The sequence below is a fragment of the Gastrolobium bilobum genome, unplaced genomic scaffold, assembly GCF_033153095.1.
Source record: "Gastrolobium bilobum isolate Gb01-03AN ecotype WA unplaced genomic scaffold, APGP_CSIRO_Gbil_v1 utg1530, whole genome shotgun sequence".
NCBI lineage: Eukaryota > Viridiplantae > Streptophyta > Magnoliopsida > Fabales > Fabaceae > Gastrolobium > Gastrolobium bilobum.
The window spans coordinates 287,739-312,535 of NW_026898965.1; the positions used below are offsets into that span (position 1 = coordinate 287,739).

At 34.1% G+C, this 24,797-nt stretch overlaps 4 protein-coding genes across 5 annotated transcripts; 3 read left to right on the plus strand and 1 right to left on the minus strand.

The window, feature by feature from the left end:
- The first annotated feature begins 730 nt into the window (after window positions 1-730).
- Window positions 731-5,927, plus strand: LOC133285900 (autophagy-related protein 13a). Of its 2 annotated transcripts, none has more exons than XM_061483217.1 (4): window positions 731-946; window positions 1,453-2,997; window positions 3,083-3,264; window positions 5,255-5,927. In XM_061483217.1, exons 2-4 carry the CDS (start codon window positions 1,711-1,713, stop codon window positions 5,568-5,570), a joined length of 1,785 nt encoding a protein of 594 aa, XP_061339201.1. In that variant the 5' UTR covers window positions 731-946; window positions 1,453-1,710; the 3' UTR covers window positions 5,571-5,927. The 2 variants fall into 2 exon arrangements, with proteins under 2 accessions (XP_061339201.1, XP_061339202.1); XM_061483218.1 differs by having other exon boundaries at window positions 5,259-5,550.
- Window positions 5,928-7,020: 1,093 nt separating this feature from the next.
- LOC133285870 (uncharacterized) lies at window positions 7,021-9,275 on the plus strand. The gene is made up of 6 exons (XM_061483170.1): window positions 7,021-7,079; window positions 7,153-7,194; window positions 7,561-8,469; window positions 8,564-8,675; window positions 9,025-9,120; window positions 9,192-9,275. The coding sequence occupies exons 1-6, from the start codon at window positions 7,021-7,023 to the stop codon at window positions 9,273-9,275; spliced, it is 1,302 nt and encodes a 433-aa protein (XP_061339154.1).
- A 3,109-nt stretch (window positions 9,276-12,384) lies between these two features.
- Window positions 12,385-18,886, plus strand: LOC133285871 (membrane protein of ER body-like protein). Its single transcript, XM_061483171.1, has 9 exons — window positions 12,385-12,826; window positions 13,348-13,497; window positions 14,063-14,683; window positions 15,111-15,278; window positions 15,829-16,092; window positions 16,801-17,232; window positions 17,376-17,630; window positions 18,150-18,211; window positions 18,408-18,886. Exons 1-9 carry the CDS (start codon window positions 12,385-12,387, stop codon window positions 18,870-18,872), a joined length of 2,859 nt encoding a protein of 952 aa, XP_061339155.1. The 3' UTR covers window positions 18,873-18,886.
- A 1,488-nt stretch (window positions 18,887-20,374) lies between these two features.
- Window positions 20,375-24,527, minus strand: LOC133285906 (uncharacterized). The gene is made up of 8 exons (XM_061483225.1): window positions 24,149-24,527; window positions 22,847-22,994; window positions 22,569-22,719; window positions 22,247-22,372; window positions 22,061-22,141; window positions 21,647-21,839; window positions 21,279-21,549; window positions 20,375-20,889 (listed from the first exon to the last, which is right to left on the minus strand). The coding sequence occupies exons 1-8, from the start codon at window positions 24,356-24,358 to the stop codon at window positions 20,627-20,629; spliced, it is 1,443 nt and encodes a 480-aa protein (XP_061339209.1). The 5' UTR covers window positions 24,359-24,527; the 3' UTR covers window positions 20,375-20,626.
- Window positions 24,528-24,797: the final 270 nt, after the last annotated feature.

Here is a 24,797-nt window from a genome sequence, read left to right on the forward strand (position 1 = left end):
AAAATTCTGCATTTAAACAAAGAAAAAATTGTGTACATTTAAGTCATTTTAAGAGAGAATAGATACAAAGAGATGAAATCTATATTATTATATTATTTATCTTTTTTTTTCAATAAAACTCATATTTCTTTATATCTATCTTTTTTAGAATGAATTTACACTTTTTCCTTAAACAAACTCCTAATATGAACTTGTTGAATCGTAAGAGATAAGGAATAATGAATAATAATGAAAGATAGTTTTTATGAGGGTATCTGAGGGCAAATTATCTGTGTAAATATGACAACATGAAAGTCAAAAAGTCATAATTGCTTTTCTAAATCATTTAAGTAACCAAATGATGGCATTTATAATTTTTTTTTATATATAAATAAAATTAAATATATAGCTTGATACAAACTATTTCATTATATCACAACTAATCTGGTTCAATGTATCTTAATTCACAATTTTCAAAATTTCGACCATCAAATTAATCCAAAATTCAAATCACATTTTTTGTTGTATTCGTAGCAGGGTATACAATCACTTCACCAACTAGAATCATTCCCATTTTATATTAAAAAAAGAAAGAAAGAAAATTGAAAAACACCAATCACAGAGGTTGATTTGGGTGGGTGGGCGAAGAGGGGAACCTGAAGAAAAGAAAGCCCTTCCTTTCCTTTGTGCCTGCAATTCTCAACATTTATCCACACATGCACCTTTAACTAGTATAGTACGAGCATTTTTTTTCTTCTCTCATTTCTAAACTTGATCAATTAAATATACAATATTATACATTTATTATAATAATTTGGAGTTGAAGAGAGAGAACGCCACGGCACTGTGTGTTTCTACGCAACCTTGTTTCTTCTTATTCTTGGCTTGGACAATATGAGTCATGGCGTCTCTCTTCTAATGCTAACATACCCATCATCCCCTTCTTCGTCTCTGCTTCTCCTATCATGTGAGTACTTCCCTTTTCCTCTTTCTAGAGATCCACTGTTGCTACCCATGTGAAAAAGATTCGTTTTTTATTCTTAGGGGGCGTTTGGTACACGGCATTTTGCCGGATTCCTGGGAAACTGAATTTTTCTAAATTTTAAATTTTTGAATATTATCGTAAACTAAATGTAAAAATCATATTTTTAAAAATTGAGATTCCCGGACAAATAAAAATTTCCCCTGTACCAAACGCCCCTTTAGATCCCCATGATGATAATGATGATTTTTATTTTATTTTTGGAAAAAAAATTGAATCAGTTTTTTTTTTTTTTTTTTTTTTTATGATTACTTGATAATTCTATGTGATGAAGTCTTGTTGAGTGGTCTCTCGCCATGATCTGTGTACCCAGTTGATTTTACTTTCATGGGCATGTGTAAATCTGCATTGTAGTTGGAATTTGCTTTTTGATGATGTTGGCATATTGGTGTATAAATATGCTTGCTGATTGTTGTTTTTTGCATTATCAGAGTGAACCATGATGCCCGTTTTCCTTGGTGCTGCTGGGGCTGCATATTGACTGGTGATGATCAATGAGGTGATACTGTGAGTGAGCTATGTGATCTGTTCCTCGTCTCATGCATTTTTTGGAATTTCCTATTTGATAGACATGTATGAGTTTGACAAGTAGTGGATTTTTCTGGGAGAGGATATTTTTGTGGTAAAATATGTTCTTGGGTGAAGGGGGAATTTAATTAGGAATTATATTTTTTTTTTCCTGGGGTAGGATGGATTTGCAGTGTAATATGCAGCCCGAATTGGGAAAATTGGAACAGATTATTTACCAATTTCTTTTGAAGAGCTTACACATCATTTTGGACTCGAGGGTGCCTTTGTTAAAGTCACATGATAGAAGTGGTGACCAGTCAATGGGTTTTCGTGTGAGAAGGAGTGACAAATGGTTTAACTTGGCATTAGGTGATCGACCTTCTGCTTTAGATAACTTGAACTTCTGGCACAGAAATTTGATGGATCCTATGAATATTGACATTATACTAGTTCATGAAGGGACTGGTTCTTCTGTTGAGACAGTTATAGAGAGGTGGGTTGTTCAGTATGATTGTCCCCGAGTAACAGCTCCTCACACTGGTGACATTACTGGCTCTTACAAGAAGACTTACCAGAAGTCAATAGTACTGTTCCGGGCTCTTCATTCTCAAATGAGGCTTCTCCCTGCTCATAAGATATTTAGGATGCTAAGTACATCAAGTCATGCTTGTAATTTTGATATTATTTACAAGGTCTCTTCCTTTAGTGATCCATTCTCTCGGGCAGAAGGGGGAATGCTGGAAGAATATAATTTCACTCCTGTTGACGCACTTCCGGGCCGCCTTTGTATATCTGTGACCTACCGTACTGTGCTATCTGATTTCAACCTCGAGTGTTCAACACCATTACCTCCAAAAATAATTACTGATTATGTTGGAAGCCCCAATACTGACCCTTTGAGGTCTTTCCCTTCCTCAGAAAAGGGTGTTTGTGCCACTTCCTTTCCTTTGAGAGGGATAGCACCTCCATCTTCTGTGCCACTTGAACGTCCTCACAGCTGGACAAGTGGCCTCCATAAAGCAGCACCTTTTGTACAGAACCATCCATATGTTGGATCCCCACCGGTGTACCGTGCTTCTCCCAAGCCATATGATTTTCCATCTCCACCTACTGATAATTATGGTATCAGAATTAACAACTATCGAATACAAAACCGGCAAAGGTCTACAAGTTACGATGAGTATCAACTTTCTCCTCCATTCTCACCCTCATCATCTCCATCACCACCTACATACTTATATAGTGGCAATCCAATGCAAACCCGTATGCGCGCTGAAACTGCCCCTGTAACTATACCTCATCCAGTGATGAGCAAAAGCTCTAGAAATCTTTCTCCTAATTTTTCAGATCCCAGTAGAAATTCTCTGCCTCCTTTATCTCCCAGAAGGAATGATGCTTCATCACAGGAGTCTCCATCTGGAATTAGGTCATTCAGGAAAATAGAAGCTTCAAGGGCTGGTCAAAAGGTAACCTTGGTCCTTCATTTTCTACTACTGAAATTCAAATCTAACGTGTTTTATCTGTTTGATAAGCCTTGTATTTGCTTCATAGATTGTCAAAGATAGCAAGGATGATTCAGGGCGGTTCTCAGGATTGTTATCTTCGAGTGACTCACCACGCATCGGATTTTCTAGAACCTCTAGTAGATTATCTTTTCAGGATGACTTGGATGATGGTGACTTTTCGTGTCCTTTTGATGTTGATGATGTTGATACACCAGATGTTCCATGCAGGTACTTTGATAAACTTCGTTATTCACAACTAAAGTCATAGGCACTTTTAAGCTTACTGTGAATTTGTAATTTACCTTGATAACGACCTGTTTTACTTTTAGCAAAGATCCTTCCTTCATGTTAATTCCAGCAATACCTCCTATAATGAATTTATAATTTTTAAAACCATTTCTGGATAATTAAAGATTCTGTTGGATTTGTAACTTGTGCCAAATTAAAAGTTAGTTTAATCTGCATACATGATTGGAATGGTATAAGAAACAAGTCAGCATCTAAATCTGCATTTTTTGGATGGGTGTTTTTGAACACTTACAAGGTTCTAGACATATGCCTTCAAAAGGAGAAAGAACTTATGGATATTCTATGGAATAATAATGAAAAAAGCAGAAGACGAGAAGCTTATTCAAGAGTGTGGATTTGTTTTTGGAGGACTTTATTATAGATATATTTCCTAGGTGTTATTTCTGAGGCTTTGATAGGTTTTAAAGGCAAGTTTTAATATATAAAAAGTATCATTTCTGGTGGTAATTTTTGTTATCATAGGTTCATTTATATGACTATGATCCTTACTTAACGTAGAATGTTTTTTCCAGCCAAAGTGATTGGGTGTAACCGTGTAAGGCAATAAATTTTTTTAAGATACTTTTATTTGATTTAACAGTTGGTCCATATTAGCCCCTATGTATACTCCACTTCTTTGTATCAAGGATAATTATGAGACCAAAAAGACAGTAATTATGATTGTAAAGGTCATAATTGCTATATTAGAATTCAGAATAATATAAGTGAAGGTTCTCATTGTTGTTCTAATAACTTCCCCTTCTTTATTTAATCTCATGAAGTTCAGAATCATATATGATTAAGGTAGAACTCTTTCCAAAATTAACTCTTTGCTTCTTATACATACAGAGATGTTTTTCAGAGTTTAGCCTAGGAAAATCAGAAAATTTACTATAAATATAGGTGTCACACAATTTAGTCAAAACAATAATTGATCTGGCCGAGTAATTCATCCCCAAAAGGCAAGTTTGTCATAGAGTCATAACCGCTTACTAAATCTCCAATTTATAATCTGACAAGGTTGGTTATAAATAAAGAGTTTGACAATATGTGATAGTGATATCTATATTGTTCCCTGGATGGATATGCCTTTTCTGCTTGTTGCTCCATCCGTTTTGACCCAACCTTTGGTTATCCTCGTGTAGATAGAATTGGGATCGCCTGGTGTATTTTGAGAACAACAGGGTTGATGTCCTTTCTATCTCTCTAAATTTAGGTGAGCCTCGTGGATTTTATAAATATAGAGCCATTTGACTTTAAAGAGATTCAGATGCCATCTTTTTGTGGTATAGAGCTATTCATTGGTTTCCATGTGTGTGTCAGCACATGGCCTATTTTTTTATTTGTTTTTTAGGGGGTGGGTGTTTTTCTCCCTGACATTACTTCATTAGTGACTTTCAGAATAATGGTCATACTTTTTTATTTATCAAATAACTAGCAAAGTTAAAATTAATCTAGACATTTACACGGTTTGTTAACTTATGATTGCTCAATGCTCATTTGTATCTCTTGGTTGCCCTAGTTTTTTCATATATTAGGACTTGGGAGGAGGTGACTCCAGCTACATGCCTGTGCTTGGCATCCTCTAAACCTGAAATCTAACATGATTGATTCTACTTTGGCAACTTTCAAAGTGATGGCTTGTTACAGGAACATGTCATTTATCTGCCAGTAACATGGTCCTAGAGTTCTTTTTTTTTTTTGAAAGCCTGCCACTGTTGACTGATCCTATTTGGAAATAATGATACCTTATTGGATTATATTTTGCTGTTCTATGGCCATTTATAGTTTGGGCAGATTGACAATGTTACTTAATCCTTTGTTAGATCGACCTGTCTTTCTAAATGCTCCTCTAAATGTCCATGATTTGTATTTTAGTATCTAATGATGTTATTTCTTTTTTCCTTTTTGTTGATTTTATGATAAGTAGTCAGAATGTGGATGGGAAGAGTGGTTCGGAGATCACTTCAACATCACTACAAATGGGGAAAAAATCACCTGATGCTGCTGTTGGGGAACTTGTGCACATGCTTAGGACTGCACCTTCTTTGCGCCAAGATCCAAGTTGCTATTCATCCCATTCCCTAAAGGCTGAACTTGAGGGAGGAGTTGGTACTGCTTCTGGATTCTTCATGCCTAGAAAGACAGCTGATGCACTTGAAGAGCTCAGGAGTTACAGAGAAATGAGAGACCTTCTTCTTTCCAAGAGTGGGACTCGGATTGTGAACACAGATGAATCTTCTTAAGCATGCTTGAAATATAAAATAGTTGAGGCAGTTGATGCTGACTAAAGAGTAGTACTAAACTACTAATTTGAGTTATACAGAAAAAGCACTTCATTTGGGAAACAAAAAGATCCTATGGATTTGTGTACATATCCTGACTGAATGTTGGCTAGAAACACCAAAGTTATTTTATCACGGCCAAAATACTTCTAATATGCTCTCAATCTTTATAAACATTATAGTTGTGAAATGAGGAACTTGCTTGCCTGGTGTATATGCTAATGACAAAGGTGGGGAAAAAAAGAAAGAAAATGTCACTGGTATTTTGGGAGAAAGGTTGTTGAATTTCATTGTAAAAATGCACGCACGCAACAGGAAACATTGCTTGAAATGTATATTTGGCTTCTCTAAGAAAATCATTTTATGTGATTATTTGTTTATGTATAGGAGGATTAATGTCTTGAAATTATTGCATTTTTTTTTTTTTTTGTAAATAAAATTATTGCATTTTAAGTATAACCGTTTTCCACTCACCATTTAATACCCCTTTTAAAAAAATGAAAGTAGTAGTTTATTTCTTTATGGCTTTAATAGCTCTATTGTTGCTGCAGATCAAAAGATTTGCAGTAACATTTATTTTTATCAGGATTCCGTTTTATATTCTGAAATTTTTTATTATTATTATTATTATTTCAGGATCCGGTTCCGTATACTATTATAAATATGTTTGTTACAACTTTTTTCGTCTGCAGCAATAGGCAATAGCAGAAACGATGAACCCATAACTAGCTCCGTATAGTTTCTTGTTTCTGTTGTTGCTGAAGATGAGAAAAGTTGCAACAAATATATTTACACTAGCATACGAAATCAGATCTTGAAATAATAAAAAAAAAATTCGAGGATACAAAATCGTAGTAGAAATAAGTGTTGATGTATATTTTCTGATCTGCAGAGCCCTATATAAATCCTGTAGTCTTACGGATTAGCACATATCGGTATATATCATAAATGAACGAGATTAAATTGAAATGGTTGAGTGAGTTATTTACGGATTACGGTTCCTAATATATAATAAATGAGGTTTGTATTTATCATTTATCATGACACATAAAGTTTTCTACACACAATATTTTGTGTACTCACATTTTTTGAAAAAAAAAAAAAAACTACGACATGCAAAAAATGAATCTCTATAACATTACACGATCATATTTTCTATAACCTAATTCTTATAAAATTCATAATAAATTTATACGGCGGAAAACCGATAAAGAATTAACAAAAATACAAGGAATTTTTTTATTAAAATAATAGTTAAAGTTTAAAAATTATAATTGAGATAAAAAATTTTTATATAATCTCTGTAACATTACACGCAGAAAAAAGTTGCAGCCGCCATTAACATTTGAAAAAAGGAAAAGACTTTCCGCCATTAACGTGACCTTGTCCTCTGTGGTTCTTCTTCATGAACATGGATTCTTCGACTTGCCCCTTCTGTCATTTATCACTTCCATCCTCTCTGCTCCAATGGTATTTCTTGCTTTCCTTTTTCTTCTTTATTGTTTCCCATTTGATGCATGATGTGTCGCTGTTTGAATTTCAGGCACGCCAACACCCACTTCGACGATGATGATCCAAACTCACCACCTCATTCTCTTCTGGTACACATTTTTCTTTCCCCATCACCAAGTTTTTTCCTTTTTCTTTTTTGGTTTATCTGAGGAAACCAAAACCATTAAAATGAAAATAAAAATTGAATTTTTTTTAAAGAGGTTCGCTCTGTGGATGGTGATGAAAGTAAATTTTACCCTCATAAGCTTACAATGTGACTTTGTCAACAATTTATGCTAAACTCCAATGGTTATTTTTTATTTACCCTTTTTGTTGAAATGCAAGTTTTCACGTTTATTGTCTAAAAGGGATCACTTTGTCATCTGCTTGTCTAGACAAGAAAGACAAATGAAGTACTTGTCATTCAATCTGGAGTTTGTGTTGTGTTGCTTCATATTCTGCAGGGTGAACAAGCAATTAGTGGCTTGCATTTTGATACAACTAGTGGAGATTATAAAAGTTGGAGTGGTGGGACTGGTAGAGATAATGGGGTGTGGAAAATGGATGAAAAGATCTCTTGCTTGGTTGATTTGCAGAGAAGGAGCGAGTTTTACAAGGTTGAAGCGGGTTTGATGTCCTTGTTGAGAAACTGTTTGGAATCTGAAGCTGAAAACTCAAGAAGCATTTTGTCAGGTTATGTTGATCATTTCCAGAGCATTGAGTCTGAGGATGTTGGATGGGGTTGTGGTTGGCGTAACATTCAAATGCTTAGCTCACACTTACTGACACAAAGACCAGAAGCAAGACAAGTAATGTTTGGTGGTTCAGGGTTTGTTCCTGATATCCCATCACTTCAGAGATGGCTTGAGATTGCTTGGGAAAGGGGTTTTGATGCAGCTGGCTCTGAACAATTCAATCATTCTATCTATGGCTCGAAAAAATGGATAGGAAGTACTGAATGTGCTTCCCTTTTGCGTTCTTTTGGTCTCCTGGCAAGGATAGTGGATTTTGGTCCTAAGGAATCTGAATCACTCTATCTATCTGTCCCTGGTTTAAGTGTTGGGGCACAGGAGCTAGTGAGAACTAATAATGGAAGGAAGAGGAAAACACTAGATTTTTATGGACCAATGGATAGATATCTGTCTCGTAATGTTTCTCAAGCAAGTTGTGGCCAGGATGCAAAGTCATGCTCTTCTCTTATCCGGCTTCATGACAATGTGGATAAAGAAAGTGGTAGTGATAGGGTGGTACAATGTACTGCAAAACAAAGTGAGGGTCATCAAGTTCTCATGGACTTCGTGTGGAATTACTTCTCTAATAAAAGCTCGATTCAATTTGGCCACAGACGTGTCATTGTCAGCGAGAAAACGTAAGTGAGGGTGCATTTTAGATACAAATGTTCTAACCAAACAAATGATTGTGTTTCTTATGGTGTTTTAAGTTTTGAATGCTTTCTTGGACAGGCCCTTGTACTTTCAACATGATGGACATTCAAGAACAATAGTTGGAATTCAAGTCAAACATCAACGGACTGGAATTCTGCAATATAATCTCCTAATTCTGGATCCTGCTCATGTAATTTATATGCATGTTAATGTCATTTTTCTTGTTATTTAGATGGCTGTGAGTAATTCACTTTATTTTTTAGTGCTTCTTGAAAGATTGAAACCCAGGTCAAATTAAAAACCTTAACCAACTTTAATTACAACCCACATTATAATCTTTCTGGTAATTGGTTGTATTCTTTGGACTAGTACGAGCTCTACAAGTGAGGATAAGCAATTAGAAGTAGGTTTAGAACTTTAGATATGTTTTCTTCCTACTTCTCTTTGGTATGTGTGTTTGTGTGTAGTTATTAAAAGATGCATGTTGTGTAGTAATGATGGCATGGCATCGTTTCAAATGTTGTGACTTATCATTATAGAGAACGGCTGCTCTAGAAAGATCACTGAGGGAGAAAATTGGATGGCAGAAACTCATAAAAAGAGGAGTGCACACACTGAAGAAGGAACAATACCAGGTTTTACTTCTTTTAACAATTTCCCTTGCACCATTAAATGATGAGGCTTGATGGTATTGTTTCTATTTCAGTTGTGTTATGTTGATCCTGGAATTGCCGGTGAGGAGGAGATGGAAAAACTCAAGACAATTGATAGTGTCTTTCTCGAATTTTAGACAACAATATGGAGGTCTTTGCTACATCAAGGTACCATCTTATATTTCATGTTATATAATTATTTTTCTTGGCATTTTTTGACTATGATTTTATTACAACAGAGAAGAAGTTGGACTGACACAGAAAAAAGTTTTATGATTGAATACTATAAAGTTACAGATGCTGTAGCTGCACAAAACTGGTAACTTTATGTGGTTTCTTGGAAGCTCAGTTAAGTTATACATCATCACTGAAGTATTTTATTCAGTAGCAGCAGAGGGGTTAATCATCAGAGGCAAATTAACTGTATATGACTTAACAATGCTTGTTTCACATTTTACTAAAATGAAACGAAATTTCACATATTTACAGAGGCAAATTAGCGCTTTTGTGGAACTTAGAATGAAATAAATACTTTTGTTCTGGCCACCGTGGTTGGGTTGGGATAGTGATGATTGGCTTACGTAATTTACATCGGACTATAGAGTCAAACCTTAGTTTAACTATCGTAAAAGAAAGGGAAAAAAGTTCTTGTAATCAACGCCTATTTAGTGTTTGCTGGAAGGTAAACTAAAAACATGCTTTTTAGTGGGAAACATTTATGATTTTACATATTTTCACTCTTTTAAAGTGAGTGGCCAACATATTTGGAAATTAAGGAAATGGATCATGTGAGAGGATATTAATTATCAATAAATAAAACTCATGGTGATGATTTTATAATTTTTTATCCTAATATTTTTTTGATCATCCTTTATAATGATTTATTCACTCTTGTATGGTTAAGATTATATTAAATAAAACATGAGAGGATTTACTCAGAAATTAACGTATAAAATCAATGCCGTTAAACTTGACCTAGTTGAGGTATTGCATCATTGGTTCAACCAGTGAGTTATTGGTTCAACTAATGAGTCACTAGTTGAACTGTATAATTCAATAAGTATATGCAAATCTATAATTTATATTAAAAAAATTATAATCATACTCAAATACATGTAAAAAATGATATCAGTTTCAAATATTCTAATATGAAAAATAATAAATCATACAACATTGTCCAACAAACAAAGAAACACACAATATTTGACCTGTTTTCAAACATTTAACATCTATTATAAGTGAAATTCAGATGAAATTTTAACAATTCATTCATTCATCCTATTAATTATAATTTTATCTTATTTTATAAGCTTCTTAAAAAAAATTAAAAAAATGCCTCAAATGATATTCCTAAATTTATAAGCTTTTTATTGATTTTTTTAAACTTGTATGAATTGGCCAGGTGTACGGTTGAACCAGCTGGGTGATTGATTTTCAATAAAATTGACCGGATTTCACTTGTTCTAGTACTTGGCGATCCATTGGTTCACTCGAACCATGATCCATTGGTTCACTCGAATCGCTTATATGACTGATTTATTAATTTTTTGGTCGATTTGATCGGACTATTTTGGATTTTTGAACATTCTATGAAATTATAATTATTAATTAAAAATCTATATTTTAATAACTTTATAATTTATTATACATATATGATATATGGGTTATGTTTATCTCATTTTACATGAGATAAACAACTTTCCTATACACACAAAAAGGAGTTGGGTCCCACTATTTTTTTTTTCTCTTACCTGTGGGTCTCACTTATACTTTTATTTCTACAACATGAGGTAATTTTTTTCTTACAACATAAAAAAAATATATCCCATGATATATATATTATTTTAATTCGAATTATTAATTTATACACGCCAATTTGGAGTTAAGAACGTGCAGTTGGTGACAGCTGTAACATCAACATCATCGGTCTGAAATCACATCAAAATCAAGATAAGAATTTGTCTCAATCTGAATTATCTCATCCAACGGCCCACACTTGAGGATCTGGATCGTACAATAGTCAGTTATGTCAACTTTATTTAAATATGTGAGAAGGAGCTTCGCGTGAACCCCACTTTAAGCTTATTTTATTTCTTGTTCGAGCCGTCAAATTTTCAATAAATTTATGTTTTAAGGATGCTTGTTGGGATTTTTTTGTTATGCTTTTGGACAACAAGGATATTGATATCTAGTGATTAAGACATATTTTGTTCGACAATATACCTTCTCATGTTTTGTTTTAATCATTTAAAACCCTTTAATGTTTTATTGGTTGATTAATGATCAGTAATTAAATTTATTTTTTCCTTTTTGTTTTATATGTTTGTCAATATATATATATTTATATATATTTTGTAAAGAGTTTGTGAATATTTTGTGACTGTTAATATGTTAACGAATGATTGAAATTTTTTACACAATTTTAAAATTACTAACTTACAGACGTAATTAACATAAACTAAAAAAATAAATAATAAGAATAAATACAGAATAAAATAAATTAAATTAAGAAATAAATAATAAGAATAAATATAGAATAAAATCAGCTTAAACTAAGAAAAAAATAATAAATGCAGAATAAAATCAGAACTATATGTGTTTACCAAAAAAAAATAAAAAAATCAGAACTATATGTGACAATCGTCATACTTAAAAAATAGTGTAGAACATGGGAGGTGAGTAGTTGGTGTAAGATTATGTGTTTAATTCTCCTGAGTATCACTTTTAAAAAGAATTTAAAGTTTTAATCTTGCATCCGCCTCGAATCATACAAGTCGCCATCAATTGAAATATTAAAAAAAAGATAAATATTTTTTTTAGTCTCTAATAAAAAATACGGTCCTCACCTTAATCTCTTACAAAAAATAAATCTGAAGGTCTCTAAGAATTTTAAAGTGCATCTATTTAGTTGAAATCATAGTCTCTCGTAAATTCAAAAAAAATACACACTAATTTTTTTTTTAACGGATTAAGGCGAGATCATATATTTTTGTTAGGATTCAAAAATATATTTACTTTTTTGTTTTAAAAAAAAAAAGGAGTGTAGGAAAATCACGGTTAATAAATGACTTAGATTTTTAGTTAGAACAGGATGAGATATGCGTTAATCATAAGTGAGAAAAACGTGGTGGTTGAATTTTAGCATTATATGTGAAGACAAGGTCAACAAGAACAATAAACCCCACAAAACACCACACCTTAGTTTCTTCCCTTTTTGTCTCTATACTTCTGGGCAAGACAACTTCAATGGAGCAAGTGCACCATCAATGGATAGTGCATAATCATGAAGAAGAAGAAGAAGAAGAAGAAGAAGAAGTGGAAGATGCTGCTTTGAAAACAAGGCAATCTCTGCCACATAGCAAGGATAATCTTGTTACAGGTGTGGTAGTATCATCTTCTCCTATTGGCAATGGCGGTGGGCTTAGTGATGGAGTTTGCTCGGTGGTCACCAACCCAGATAGATCTATTCTTCAGAAAGAGGAAGAAGTTACGGAGATAGAAAATGTTGGTGAAAATGACAACCATTTTGATGATGATAAAGTTGATTATGCAGCTGTTGGGCTTGGACTAGTAGCAGAATTTGTTGGAGCAGCAACTAATGGAGAAGCTATAACTGGTCCTGCTGGTGCTACTTTTGGTGCTGTTGTATCTCAGAATAAGAACAGTGTTTACTTTGACAAGCCACAAGGTACCACACTACCTCTCTCTTGTTCTTCTTTTTATTCAGTACTCTTTGGCTTCATAATCTGTTAGATAAAAAATTTCAGGAAATCACTGTTTTTATGTGTTTGTTATTGCATCGCTCTCATTACCAATGCTTTTATTCGAATTAAGTTCTCTAGTGTAGTGTAAATTGTTATAAGCATTAGTCCTAGTTTAAATTTTCTCAATGTTTTCGAGTTGTTGGTTAACATTAGTCTGTGTGTATGAGTAGTTGAAGACAGTACTCAATCCATATTGGGGTTCCAGACTTCAACTTGTCTTTCTTAGCTTGTCTCATCATGAGTACTGCTAACTTGTGAGCAAAGATAATCTCCATTGACCATTGTAGATTAGTTATTTGGATTTAACCAAATAATATGACAAATGTTCTGCTTATGAGTTATGACATCTCTTGGACTGAAATCATCTTCATTTATCAAATTTCTGGGAGTTAGTTTTCCTTTTCTGATGTTTAGTAAACATGCCGTCACTTTTTTATGCGTGAAGGAATGTGGAAATGTCACCACTGCACATGGACCAAACGATTTGACAGTCCTTGGACTGTGCCCATTTGGAATCTTAAGGGGTACCCTGACTTGCTGATGAATGTCAAAACTATGATTCAACATGGACCATGTTTTGTTTGTGAAACTAAAGGTCAGTTGACGCCAAGATTTCTAGAACGCACATTAGCAGTACTGACCAGCGTAATTGAATAGCCTTTCAGTGGGATGGATTGTCCATATTGATTTATGAGGACTTGAAGTAACTTTTATCGTAGATTTGCTGGATGCAATTCTAACAGTTAATTTAACTTTGTCAGCTTTAAAATCTTATTGTTGTTAGAATGTCTATATGGAAACATGTTCAATGTTTTATAAATGCAAATTTTGACATTGTTTTGGAGATGCTTAGATGCATGGTGATTTCTATTTAATTATTTTAATTATTCTTTTGGTTGGCGCGACCAATGGTAGCAATGAAATTCCTATAACAGTAGCTATTTTTCAGTCACTTTGGTATTCTTTCACCATCTCAGTCTATGATTTTAGTAGAAATATGTATAATATCTGCTCTGTATAGTATGGGGGTAACCTATTATGGGCATATCTTTGAAACTCATTTTGGACATCTATAATTATGTGATCCTAATTTCTCTTTTCCATGAACGTTCTTATGTGGCAATTTATTATTGAAATGGTTATCTGTGCCATTCTTGCAGACAATGAAGTTAATGGACTTGAGGAAGATCAAACTGTTGATGCTGCCAGGTCTTTCCGTCCAACAAATCCTGGGGAGAGAGAATTTGATGTACAAGAAGAAAATTCAGTTATTCTAAATCGTATATGCAGTGAAGTCAACAATCAATGTATGAAAACTGTGGACGACAAAGTTCCTTCAAATTCAGAATTATCTCCTTTACGTAATTCATCTGACACACAAGCTATGAATGCGATGAATTTTCACTCTGAAACTAGTACAAAGGAAGATCTTAACTTGATAGAAGAAATTGACCAGCAACTGAAAGATTTGGATGTTGAGGCAGTATTGGCGAAACAAGAGACGCATGACTTGTTCTGTCCTAATTGCAATTCTTGCATTACTAAAAGGGTTATCCTCAAGAAAAGAAAAAGGAGTATTCATAATGTAGACAACAAAGCAAAGCGTGATAAGTTGGACACTATAGTTATCTCCCAGCTGGTTGATAGTTCTGCTCATGAAGCCAACCAAGGTGATCATGCAAATGCAACTTCTGACATTGTTAGTCTAGAGCCACCTGCTCCAGAAAGAGAACCAGAAGTGTTCAGATGCTTATCATGCTTCAGCTTCTTTATTCCTAGTGGTAAGTGGATTACCTTTCCTGAGAAGAAAAGCGTAGTGTGGTCTTTGATTTTGGGGAAATAATAACTGGAGGGAATATGAACTTCCTTAGATTTAGTGACTTAAAGCAGCAATTTCAAGGAAGCTTTATCATTAACTTAAAGGTATAAAATATGCCATTTAAAAAAGATCTGATTATGAATATTGAAAAAGCATATGTTTCCTGAGATGGTTGAAGGTTATTGTCAAGTACCAACTCAAACAATAGCTTAAGCTATTAGGTGAATGCTTAAGAATGGTTTTACATCTCTAACGATTTTCATCCTACAATTTGTGCATAAATTACTTTTGTATAGACTAGAAGTATTCTTATGACATATCTTAACAGATATGTGATGATTATGTGCTTGTCATCTATGTGAACTTAATAATCTTGTTGATTTGGACAGGTAAAGGTTTTAATCTGTTCCGTAAATTTGGTGGTGCTAGAGAGCATGAAACTTCACAAAATCCTTCGGGAGTCTCTGCAGGCAATTTGCAAAATCCTTCAAATCTACCAAGCACCAATGCGAATTGGTTCTTCTCTGTATTTACTTCAAATAAGGGGAAAACAGCTAGTAAGGAAGTATTTTTTTTTTTTAATTATCATTACATAGGTACTTCTAAGTGAAGTTGCTTTCACACTGATGCTTATTTGAAGATGGGCCCCGCCAACCTAATTGTGCCACTTTTATCTTTGTTTTGGAGTTTCAATTCATATCTTGTTTGAGGTCTGCAACTATAGTTACTATAGTATTTTGTCACTGTCATCTTTTAAAATATTTTTATAATGGAACATAAATAACTTCCTTGCCTTGAGACATTTTTAAATATTGATTCAAATGTGATATTCGACCTGGTATAACTTCAAAAGTTGTTTCATGAAGCATTTCAAATTCTCTATACTCCTTTTGGTTTACTTCCCTGTTGTATCTCCAATTAATAGAATTTCTCGTATTTTCCTTTCCAACACTTTCTTGAGCAGTTGTGCCATATGAAATGTAAACGGACAAATATTAGAAATCATGCATCTTGCTTGCTGTGAATTTCACTCAAGACAGAAACATTTTGTTTTGAAATCTTTCTGCCTCCAATTTAATTGTCTGTTTTATTGATATATTTGTGTAGGTGGTGCTTCCCTAGAACATTCTACAACTGATCCTGCTAAGCAGCAGCATCACTCACCATCAATTACTTCAAATATGATAACCTCCCCTGAAATTGGTCATGCAGAAGGTTCGCTTGCTGATACAGCTCTAGTTGAAAATGTAAAGTCTACACCAGATATTAACCATGGAAATGGAGGGACGAGTTATCAGATTTCCTCAACAGTGAAGTCAGTAAAGATTGAATCGTGGATAGAAAATGGCATTAAATCCCATATTACATCAGGTAATGAGCCTTAGGCTGACCAAAACTGCTTTGACTCATTGTTTAGAATGATTTGTCATCTATACAATCCTGTACAAAATGTGCTGGTTATAGGAACAATTACTGACTGGAAACCTGAGGACCAATGAGGGGGAGAAAAAGAATGATTCATTGGATATAATAAACACTATTTTATGCTTGAGTTTTGAAGATAATAATTCCTTGAGTGTTTGTTTTCATATTAGTTCTTTCAAAACAGGATCTAGCAAAATTTATATATGTACACAATTGTGCATTATGAATTTGGCAATATAAATATCCTATCTGTGAGGAAAGGTCATTCCTTATTCATAAAGAAGGTGAAACATCACTGGCTCATTCATTTGAAGGCTAGTTACTTTTAAATAAAAAATGATAAACAAAAATAATGCCAAGTCTTAGGGTTATGTGCTAGCAACTATTTTTCCTTTTATTTTAGTGAAATTAATATTATAACATTCCCAAACCTGCATAATTGTGTTTCGGTTTCTTATTGAATTATGCATGTCTACCTTTAAACTTGTACAAAAGCTTCTTGCCCAGCCCTCCAAGATAGAAGAAAATATGAAACATTTGTACACTTATTAATTATACAAAATGTAAATTTTCAAACTCTCATATTATTTATTCCATTGATTCATTTCTTGTTCAATGTGGTAGCGCTCACTTCACTAAATCACTATGAAGCAGATAATGTTGAAGATATGACCTCAAAGAGCTTTTCTGATGAGATGGTATCCAAGCATGAGAGGGTTCAATTAGCAACTGCTGCTATTACTGAAACACTTGTTAATGCCGGAGAAACTTCAAAAGATGCCATTCTGAATCCCCCTGAATTTCTGGTTCCTACAACTTTAGGATCTCCAATCCTTGAGAAGTCACAGAAAGATGTTGACAAGACACCTGAAATTATTGAGAATGGCTATTCCTCTTTGAGACAAGGAGCACAATCAGCAGTTCAATCATTTGGCAGTGCAATACTTGCAAGTGGTGTAGCTAGTAACAAACAAAGTTCCGAAATAGATGTTACATTTCCATCAAAACTAGATTTTCCACTTAGTGAGAAAGTGAAAAGGGATATTGATGAGGAAATAAATCCTTCTGTCATTAAAAAAAATAAAGGTATGTGCATGAAATAAATATCATCAGTTAATAATCATTTCACACTAATTCTTGCTCACCTGTATCACTTGCAGAGTTTTTGTCACTAAAAATCTTACAGGTTTGCTTTTTGTGTAACAACCATAGTTATTATTATGGTGCAGGTGGTGATGTGATAGTTATTGTTGAGGGAGAAGCATTTAAATCCACAGCATCTCAGACAGCAGATAATGTTCAACTTGAAGGTGCTATTATGACAGAGTCACATACTCAAGTATATATTGGTGAACCACCAAGAGATGAAATTGGAGAACCCCGACAATGGGAAATACTTAAAAGCATCGTGTATGGTGGTTTAATTGAGTCAATCACAAGTCTAGGAATTGTGTCATCTGCAGCTAGTTCTGGTGCTACCCCATGTAATCTTTCTTTCTCTCTCTCTCCTTGGTTGAAGGAGGCCCTTTTTGTCTAATAACCAAAGTTATTATTTATATTACATGACAGAAGTTGTAGGTAACCATGATTTATACTAAAGTCGTGATCCATAGGACTCATGCAATTCGTGGATATATACCAACACTTCCATTTCATATATATATCACTTTTAAGAATTAGACAGGTTTACTTTGTACAAGCATTTTTTTTATTTATTTTTTTCAGAGAATTCAGTGAAAACCAGTTATGACTAGTGTTGAGATATATAATCTCACATTGGTTGTATGAGCAACTAATGTGGAGTTTATAAGGCCTTGGGCACTCCCACCCTTTGAGCTAGCTTTTGGGGTGGTGTATCCCAAGGTTCTTTACATGGTATCAGAGCCTCGTGTTCCGGATTCGATCCTCGCTGAGTTTTATTGCAAATTTTGATTTCATATTTTAAAAGCTGAAAATTTGGTTGGTGACAATGAGTTAATTTTCTGATCTTGTGTCTATTGCAGTGAATATTATAGCATTGGGATTTGCAAATCTTGTTGGTGGACTTTTCATCCTTGGTCATAATGTGAGTGGGCTTCTGATCATTCTCATAATTACAATTGTATCATATTGTCTCTCTCTGCCATTTTTTTTTCCCACTCAGGTAGTCTTTTTAATAAAAGGAGTACTGTATTATGTCTTTTAAAATTAAATTTTTTATGTCAAATGTTATTTCCTTCATCTCTAGCCAAACATTTTTTTGTTTTAATCTTTTTTCCCAGCTTAATGAATTGAAAAAGGGTCACACTGTTGGGGATCAACTGCAAATGAATGTGCAAGATCGGTATCAAGAACAACTAGGACGCAGAGAAAACTTCTTGCTTCATGCTGTTGTAGCAGTTTTATCATTCCTGATATTTGGTTCTGTTCCCCTCCTTATCTACGGCCTCTTGATTAGTAAGAATTACTATGATGAAGTTAAGCTTGCGGTAGTGGCAGCCACTTCTATTGTATGTATCATTCTGCTTGCTATTGGGAAAGTTTACACAACAAGACCACCCAAATCCTATATTAAAACTGTATTATTCTATGTTACATTGTCACTTGCAACCTCTGGAGTCTCTTACATAGCAGGCAACCTAATCAAGGATCTCCTAGACAAACTCAGCAGCAACTCAGAGTCTGGTTTTGCTATTACCATGCCCATTTCAGACACTAACATGGAGTCAGCATGGATGTCTTACTGAAGCAGTAGGGAGGAGTAGGAACTTCTAAAGGAGCTTAAGCTTCTGATGGTAATCTCAAAGGTAGTAAGTTCCTAGAGGAACTTTATTAGAATAAATATATTTTTATGGTAATACATGAAAGTTCAAGGACACTTTTTCATTTTTTGTTTCCATTTTATTATGTCCTGTTTTCTTGGATTCCTGTATTCCATCTTTGTTCGAAGTTTTGATTTTTCGTATTTATATGTTTTTTCATCAGTTTTTCGATTCAATTTTTTTAGATTTTATTATATTGGATCGCTCTATAAACATCTCGAAGTATATTTACTATTGAATTTTATTGGGTTAATATCATGATAAACTTGAAATTAAATGAAAGATGGATATACTTTTACTTATTCATTTTAAAAATAATTTTACTTCAAATTATATATACATGTCTCTTTTTCCTTTTTGGTCAGTGTGTTATATATATTTTTTATTCTATTTTTTAGGGTGAATTATGCTATATACATGTTAATTTGTGTAATTCTCGCCAAGGTTTGATTTTGGGTTTTGTGCTTCTGCTTCTCACATGTACATTTTCATCGTCAAAATTTGAATCTACTTATATATTGTCGGTGATTTACGTGCGTTAACCGCGTGCCCATGTCCCTCAGTAAAACAAGTGCATGAACTTCCCTCTCCCCCTCTCCCTATTTTTTTCATTTTATTTTCTCCCTGATGAACCTTTACGAACATTAAATACAAAGAATCATGACTTAATTTACATCTAATCTTAATTTGCATGAAAGCACAAGGATTAGATCTTACATCTGAATCACATATCAGGTTTTAGGTGTAATTTTAAAAATTAAAAACAACTTAAGAGATTCCCGTGTGCAAGTGCATATGACAAGGGCAAGTAATTGGTGATACGAGTAAAATAGTTTTTTTAATAATTGGATTTACTTTGATACTCTATCTAAAAAAGAGAGCAGCCGCATTTTTTTTAAGTTAAATACTTTATAACATGTTATAAATTAAATAATTATAAACTTACAAAAATTTCTGACAGAGCGATAAATTTTTTAAAAAATCAATAGTATTTTTTTTTTCTTTGAAATACAAACCCTTCAATTAAGTACTTTACAAATAAACTTAAAACTTAAATTAAAATTATAATGAACTTTATATTAAATTAAAACCAATTACAAACTTGTTCACTTTAAAAATAAACCAACTTGAAAAAAGAATTGTACTTTTCTCATACTAGGCTAAGAAAGAAGCATTAGAAAAAGTTGGGATAGAAAGCAAAAGTCAATTGATTGAAGTACCAGCAATAGGCAAATCATAAAGCTAACACACTACTCAACAATGATTGTTTTTGTTCTTATACCTCAACATTGAGGCTCTAGCAATCCATATGTGAGAGCAAACAGATCAATACACTGCATGCCATCACGCTGCAAGGAGTCAAAAGAAAGAAACAGGCAGAGAAGAGCGAACAGTAATTATATATTTCACTCCATTGAGGAGCCTCCATAAATGTAACATCCATTACAACATAAACAACATCTGGTGAGTTAACAGCATACAGTATCACCTAACACAGATTTGTTGCCACCTGTGGATTAAACTTGCCTAAGACATATATGAAAAGAAAAAAAGGAATGATTCAAGACCAATTAATGGTTTCCGGTTCCGAAAGTTCTCATAGCAGGTGAGGACTATCACCGCAGCCATGGAGAAAAACAAATAAGAAAAAACATGGCAACAATAAATTCAGCAATACATCAGTTAGACCAGACATGAAGCAGACCGAGCCTATTGCCCGTATAGATCTCGTTGCGTTCTTCATCATAGAAGAGAGCAGTAATGTCTTCCAAGGCTTCTGCAACCGTGCTAGTAATTCTAGAGGCACGTTTTACCTTCTTTGCATTACACTTGCTGCTTGAACAATCGTCACCGCAACTGCATTCATTCACAAAGCTATTACTCGCTCTTATCTTTGCAAGACACTTGCCAGTTAAAATGTTGCTGACATTGATGGATCCCACTGCATCAAAGAAGCAAAATTTGTGTGTTCAGGAAGGAGGAAATGAAAGACATTTGGTGAAATCTGTGTGAGTAAACTACGCAACAGAGATTAGATTATATAAACAAAACTGCACTAAATACGAATATCATGGAATATTTTATGATATGCTATCCTGTTTTACATTTCAGCTTATCAGACCGTACATGTAAAACACTAACATAAATCAGCTTTCCAGTTCAATGATTAAACAACACCTTTCAAAATATTGATCCCACCGAACATTCGATCACACAAAGTGCATTTAAAAGAAAGAGGAAACAAAGGAAAAATAATTGAAATAAAGAAGTTTGTGTGTGTGTGTTTTTTTTTTTTGGGGGGGGTGGGGGGATAAAAAAGAAGAAAAGTACCATTTCCTACGGACAATGGATCATCAGAATCAGCCTTGCAGTATGATATGATGAGATCCTGGTCACTGGTTATATAAATGTTGTTTGTATTGCAGTCCGGATGCCACAAGAGATGATCCTCAAAAGAAGTTACAAGTTCTCCACGAAAGTTCCACACAGCCACAGTTCGATTTCGGAATGTCAGGAATAATTGGTTCTCATATAGAAATATAAATGCAGATGGCGTCATAAATTCACTTCTGCTAACTTCTGTGAGCTCAAAAGTTCTCACCTAATGTTAAATAAAAGTCAGATATATGGATGTATAACTCTCATGTTGGAATGGGAACAATCTATAACTCTCATGTATAAATGGGAAAATTACTTACGTCAAGAATTTGGAGGTTCTCATTTTCCTGTTTGACAAGAAGTTTTTCATTGAACTGTTCAATAAAATCCACCTTCTTATTCCGATGAAGAAGATGGTTGAATGATTTCAAAACAGTACCATCTTCTATTGAGAGGATTTTGAGGGGGACATGGCTACTTGTTTTATTAAAAATCAACAGCATGATCCCCGGACTGATTAAAAAACAAAATCATGAAACAAAGAGAAAAGTAGGATAAGTTAATCTAAGGCCAGAAAAAAAAACTAGAGAAAGAAGAAAATTCAATGATATCAAGAACTAAAAGGTTATGTGATATATAATCTAAAAAATTTGTACATAGCCATAGACCACATATCCATGGGGTTGTATTGTATATTTCAAACTAAAATTCACAAACACAAAAAGGAAAATTACCTTATCTTAATCTCTTGTACATTTTTATCTGAAATGGAGTATAACATTGAATAGTTTTTCAGGTCAAACACCTTGTATATGCTATAGAGGAAAAGAAAAGAAAATATAAGTATCACAATCAAGAAGCCTTGAAATATTATATAATTATATCTCCACACCATAGTATCAGAACAATAAAATATTTACCTATCCTGCGCAGAGTATGTGAGTACCTTCCCATTTACATCATCAAACTCTACAAAGCCAGGCCACTTCAATGACTCAGATTCAAAAAGAGCAAAGCCAGCTTCTGGTTGAATCCTCTTTATATATCTGGAAAACAGAGATATTCTAGCATAGAACACAACAGCACAAAATTGCACAGGCATCTGTTGCTATCTACTGCTTTTCTTTTAGTCTCTCTCAATTTGTGTGTTTGTGTGCCTGATTTTTTTTTTTTTTCTATGTCTTTCTTTTCTTGAGCATGAAAATCAAGGGTGGGAGTTAAAAAATAGAGAGCTATACTTACTCAATCCTGGTGCTTCTGCATTTCAAAGAACTAAAACTGTCCGAAGCATAGACAGAAACTGTGATAAGTGAGTCATTATTTTTATTATAAAACAAACTTCTTATAATTTCATCCGGACTGACATTCAAGAAGCATATCCTTTCATTGCTCTCTGCAGCAAACAAGTGAAACATGTAACAAAAATGTCATGTATCTACTTTTATGTTACAGTAGAATTGAACAGCATCAGAAACAATAATATAAAAAATATAAATACAGTCACCAGTTAGCAGTACTACCTCGGCTAAATGCTGCACAAACACCAGATTGTGCAAGAGCAAAAACAATGTCACGTGATGCTACAATCTCGATAATCTTTGACCTCTTTCTCAGAAATGGTAATACAACAGCCGAAGGACCTTTTGGATCAAGTGAATCATACTCTTCCTATAAATAGATACATCAGACATAATCACAAGGAGAGAGGAAAATGGATATAATAAAGCAAGGTACACGTCTCACTAGTGAAAACATGAGACACAGAAGATTTCTCAGCATCCAATGATTTAAATTAGAGTAGTTTCAAATGTTGTACTACACAAGTGTGTGGGGAATTGTTAAAAACAAAATAGCACTTATTGAGTTGTCAAATATTCTACTACATACTCCTCTTGATCCCTCGACAATGACCACATCATAACCTCAGACAAATTCACACTAAGCAATCCCAGTTCCACATTAAGCTAATTTTCTATTCCCGCTGCCTCTTATGTGGAATGCCTGTTGTTTTATGCTAATGTATCAAGGTACAAGCATGTAGCAGGCATAGATTAGTCCTCAACATCAACAAAATCATCATATACAGTTAGACTATATACAAAGAGTGTTACTGAAGCCTTTACAAGCAAGAGAACTCATAATTCAAGCAGCAACTTGAGAGTATAGTTTCTGCAAGGGCAACCTGATAAATCTTTATCAAAAGTACGGAGTCTTCATACTAAACTATTGAATTGTTCTGTATCAAACAAATTCAAACAAAAACAGAATGCTTCAGTCCATGAATAACTAGCATGCCTTTTGTTTCATGTTATGTTAATAACAAAGAAAACCAGATTCCGCTGGTTTGTTTGTATTCCATGATTGAAATGCACAGCGCTGGTCATTGAAATTTTAGCAAAAGAGTATCCCTTGAGCATCAACAAAAATGAAATATTAAGGGAAAAGAGGAAACCAATGGAGGGAAATAATATCATGGGTTTTGTTGACACATATTATAGGTGAAAATCTATTGGGAAAATTGAGGGAGGAGAAACATTCATGGATTAGGATTAGGGTTTGTAGCGTTCACAAATCCTCTGTTTTCTGAATTCGCTAGTTTAGGGTTATGGCTTTTAGCATTTTAAAAAATGTTCAAGAGAATCATGAAGGGAAGTCTAAGCCAAACAATGGATCCACCTAAGGGTATGGTCCCACCTGGAACACCCACATCAATCTGGTGGTGGGTGAAACTTAAACACCTAATTTCAAAGAATTAACACATTGACAAATACACAACAGAATTACATGACCAATGTCAGAATGAAAATTAGAAAATAAACAACCTGCAATCGGATGTTGCGAAACCTTTCTTGAGCTTCGGTGAGGCTGAAGCCACGATGACTTTTGGAGCTGATTTCGCGCCTCTGAAGCTTCTTCACGCTGTTGATAAAGCCACCAAAGATGCCTCCTCGACGCGGCCTCCTCTTGGCCAACACTCTCCGGCCACAGCATGGTCTTGGACTCACTGTAATCCTCCTCCCACCGCCTTCCATAATGAAGGAGCTACGAGTACTCTCTGCCACCACTCAGACTCAATGAAGGGTACACACTACACTGGAAGCTGTGTATTTATTTTCAGTTTTCTTAGGATTCGAGCGTTTCAAATTTGGTAGAGGAAATTGGGAATAAAAAAAGTGAAAATTGGAGAGGCGAGAGAGCAACATATAGTGAGGTGTGAGGGACATTAATTTGAAAAAGTGGCGTGCTGTGCTGTACACTCAGACTTGTTTGCATGTGTACTGTGTGACCTTCAGGGTCAACCTCTCAACCCAGGCTCATTTTAAGGTAACGGACCATTGTGCCTTTTATTTAAAAAAAATTCACTTTCTCCCTTCCTACATCGAATATAATTTATAATTGGAGAATTATCTACTGTATACATAAAAAAGTGGACGAAGTCTATTTATTTTTTCTCAAAGTACCCGTTGTTTC

What these genes read in the sequence shown, in the direction of transcription:
- LOC133285900 (XM_061483217.1), top strand. Translation starts at nt 1,711, where the DNA reads ATGGATTTGCAGTGTAATATGCAGCCCGAATTGGGAAAATTGGAACAG. An exon ending in CTTCAAGGGCTGGTCAAAAG is followed by an intron (nt 2,998 to 3,082) that starts GTAACCTTGGTC and finishes TTTGCTTCATAG; the next exon opens with ATTGTCAAAGATAGCAAGGA. An exon ending in ACACCAGATGTTCCATGCAG is followed by an intron (nt 3,265 to 5,254) that starts GTACTTTGATAA and finishes TATGATAAGTAG; the next exon opens with TCAGAATGTGGATGGGAAGA.
- LOC133285871 (XM_061483171.1), top strand. Translation starts at nt 12,385, where the DNA reads ATGGAGCAAGTGCACCATCAATGGATAGTGCATAATCATGAAGAAGAA. An exon ending in TTTTGTTTGTGAAACTAAAG is followed by an intron (nt 13,498 to 14,062) that starts GTCAGTTGACGC and finishes CCATTCTTGCAG; the next exon opens with ACAATGAAGTTAATGGACTT. An exon ending in CAGCTTCTTTATTCCTAGTG is followed by an intron (nt 14,684 to 15,110) that starts GTAAGTGGATTA and finishes TGATTTGGACAG; the next exon opens with GTAAAGGTTTTAATCTGTTC.
- LOC133285870 (XM_061483170.1), top strand. Translation starts at nt 7,021, where the DNA reads ATGGATTCTTCGACTTGCCCCTTCTGTCATTTATCACTTCCATCCTCT. An exon ending in GATGATGATCCAAACTCACC is followed by an intron (nt 7,195 to 7,560) that starts ACCTCATTCTCT and finishes GCTTCATATTCT; the next exon opens with GCAGGGTGAACAAGCAATTA. An exon ending in TAATTCTGGATCCTGCTCAT is followed by an intron (nt 8,676 to 9,024) that starts GTAATTTATATG and finishes TTATCATTATAG; the next exon opens with AGAACGGCTGCTCTAGAAAG.
- LOC133285906 (XM_061483225.1), bottom strand. Translation starts at nt 24,358, where the DNA reads ATGGAAGGCGGTGGGAGGAGGATTACAGTGAGTCCAAGACCATGCTGT. An exon ending in TGCAGAAGCACCAGGATTGA is followed by an intron (nt 22,373 to 22,568) that starts GTAAGTATAGCT and finishes TCTGTTTTCCAG; the next exon opens with ATATATAAAGAGGATTCAAC. An exon ending in TCCATTGTCCGTAGGAAATG is followed by an intron (nt 20,890 to 21,278) that starts GTACTTTTCTTC and finishes TCTTTGATGCAG; the next exon opens with TGGGATCCATCAATGTCAGC.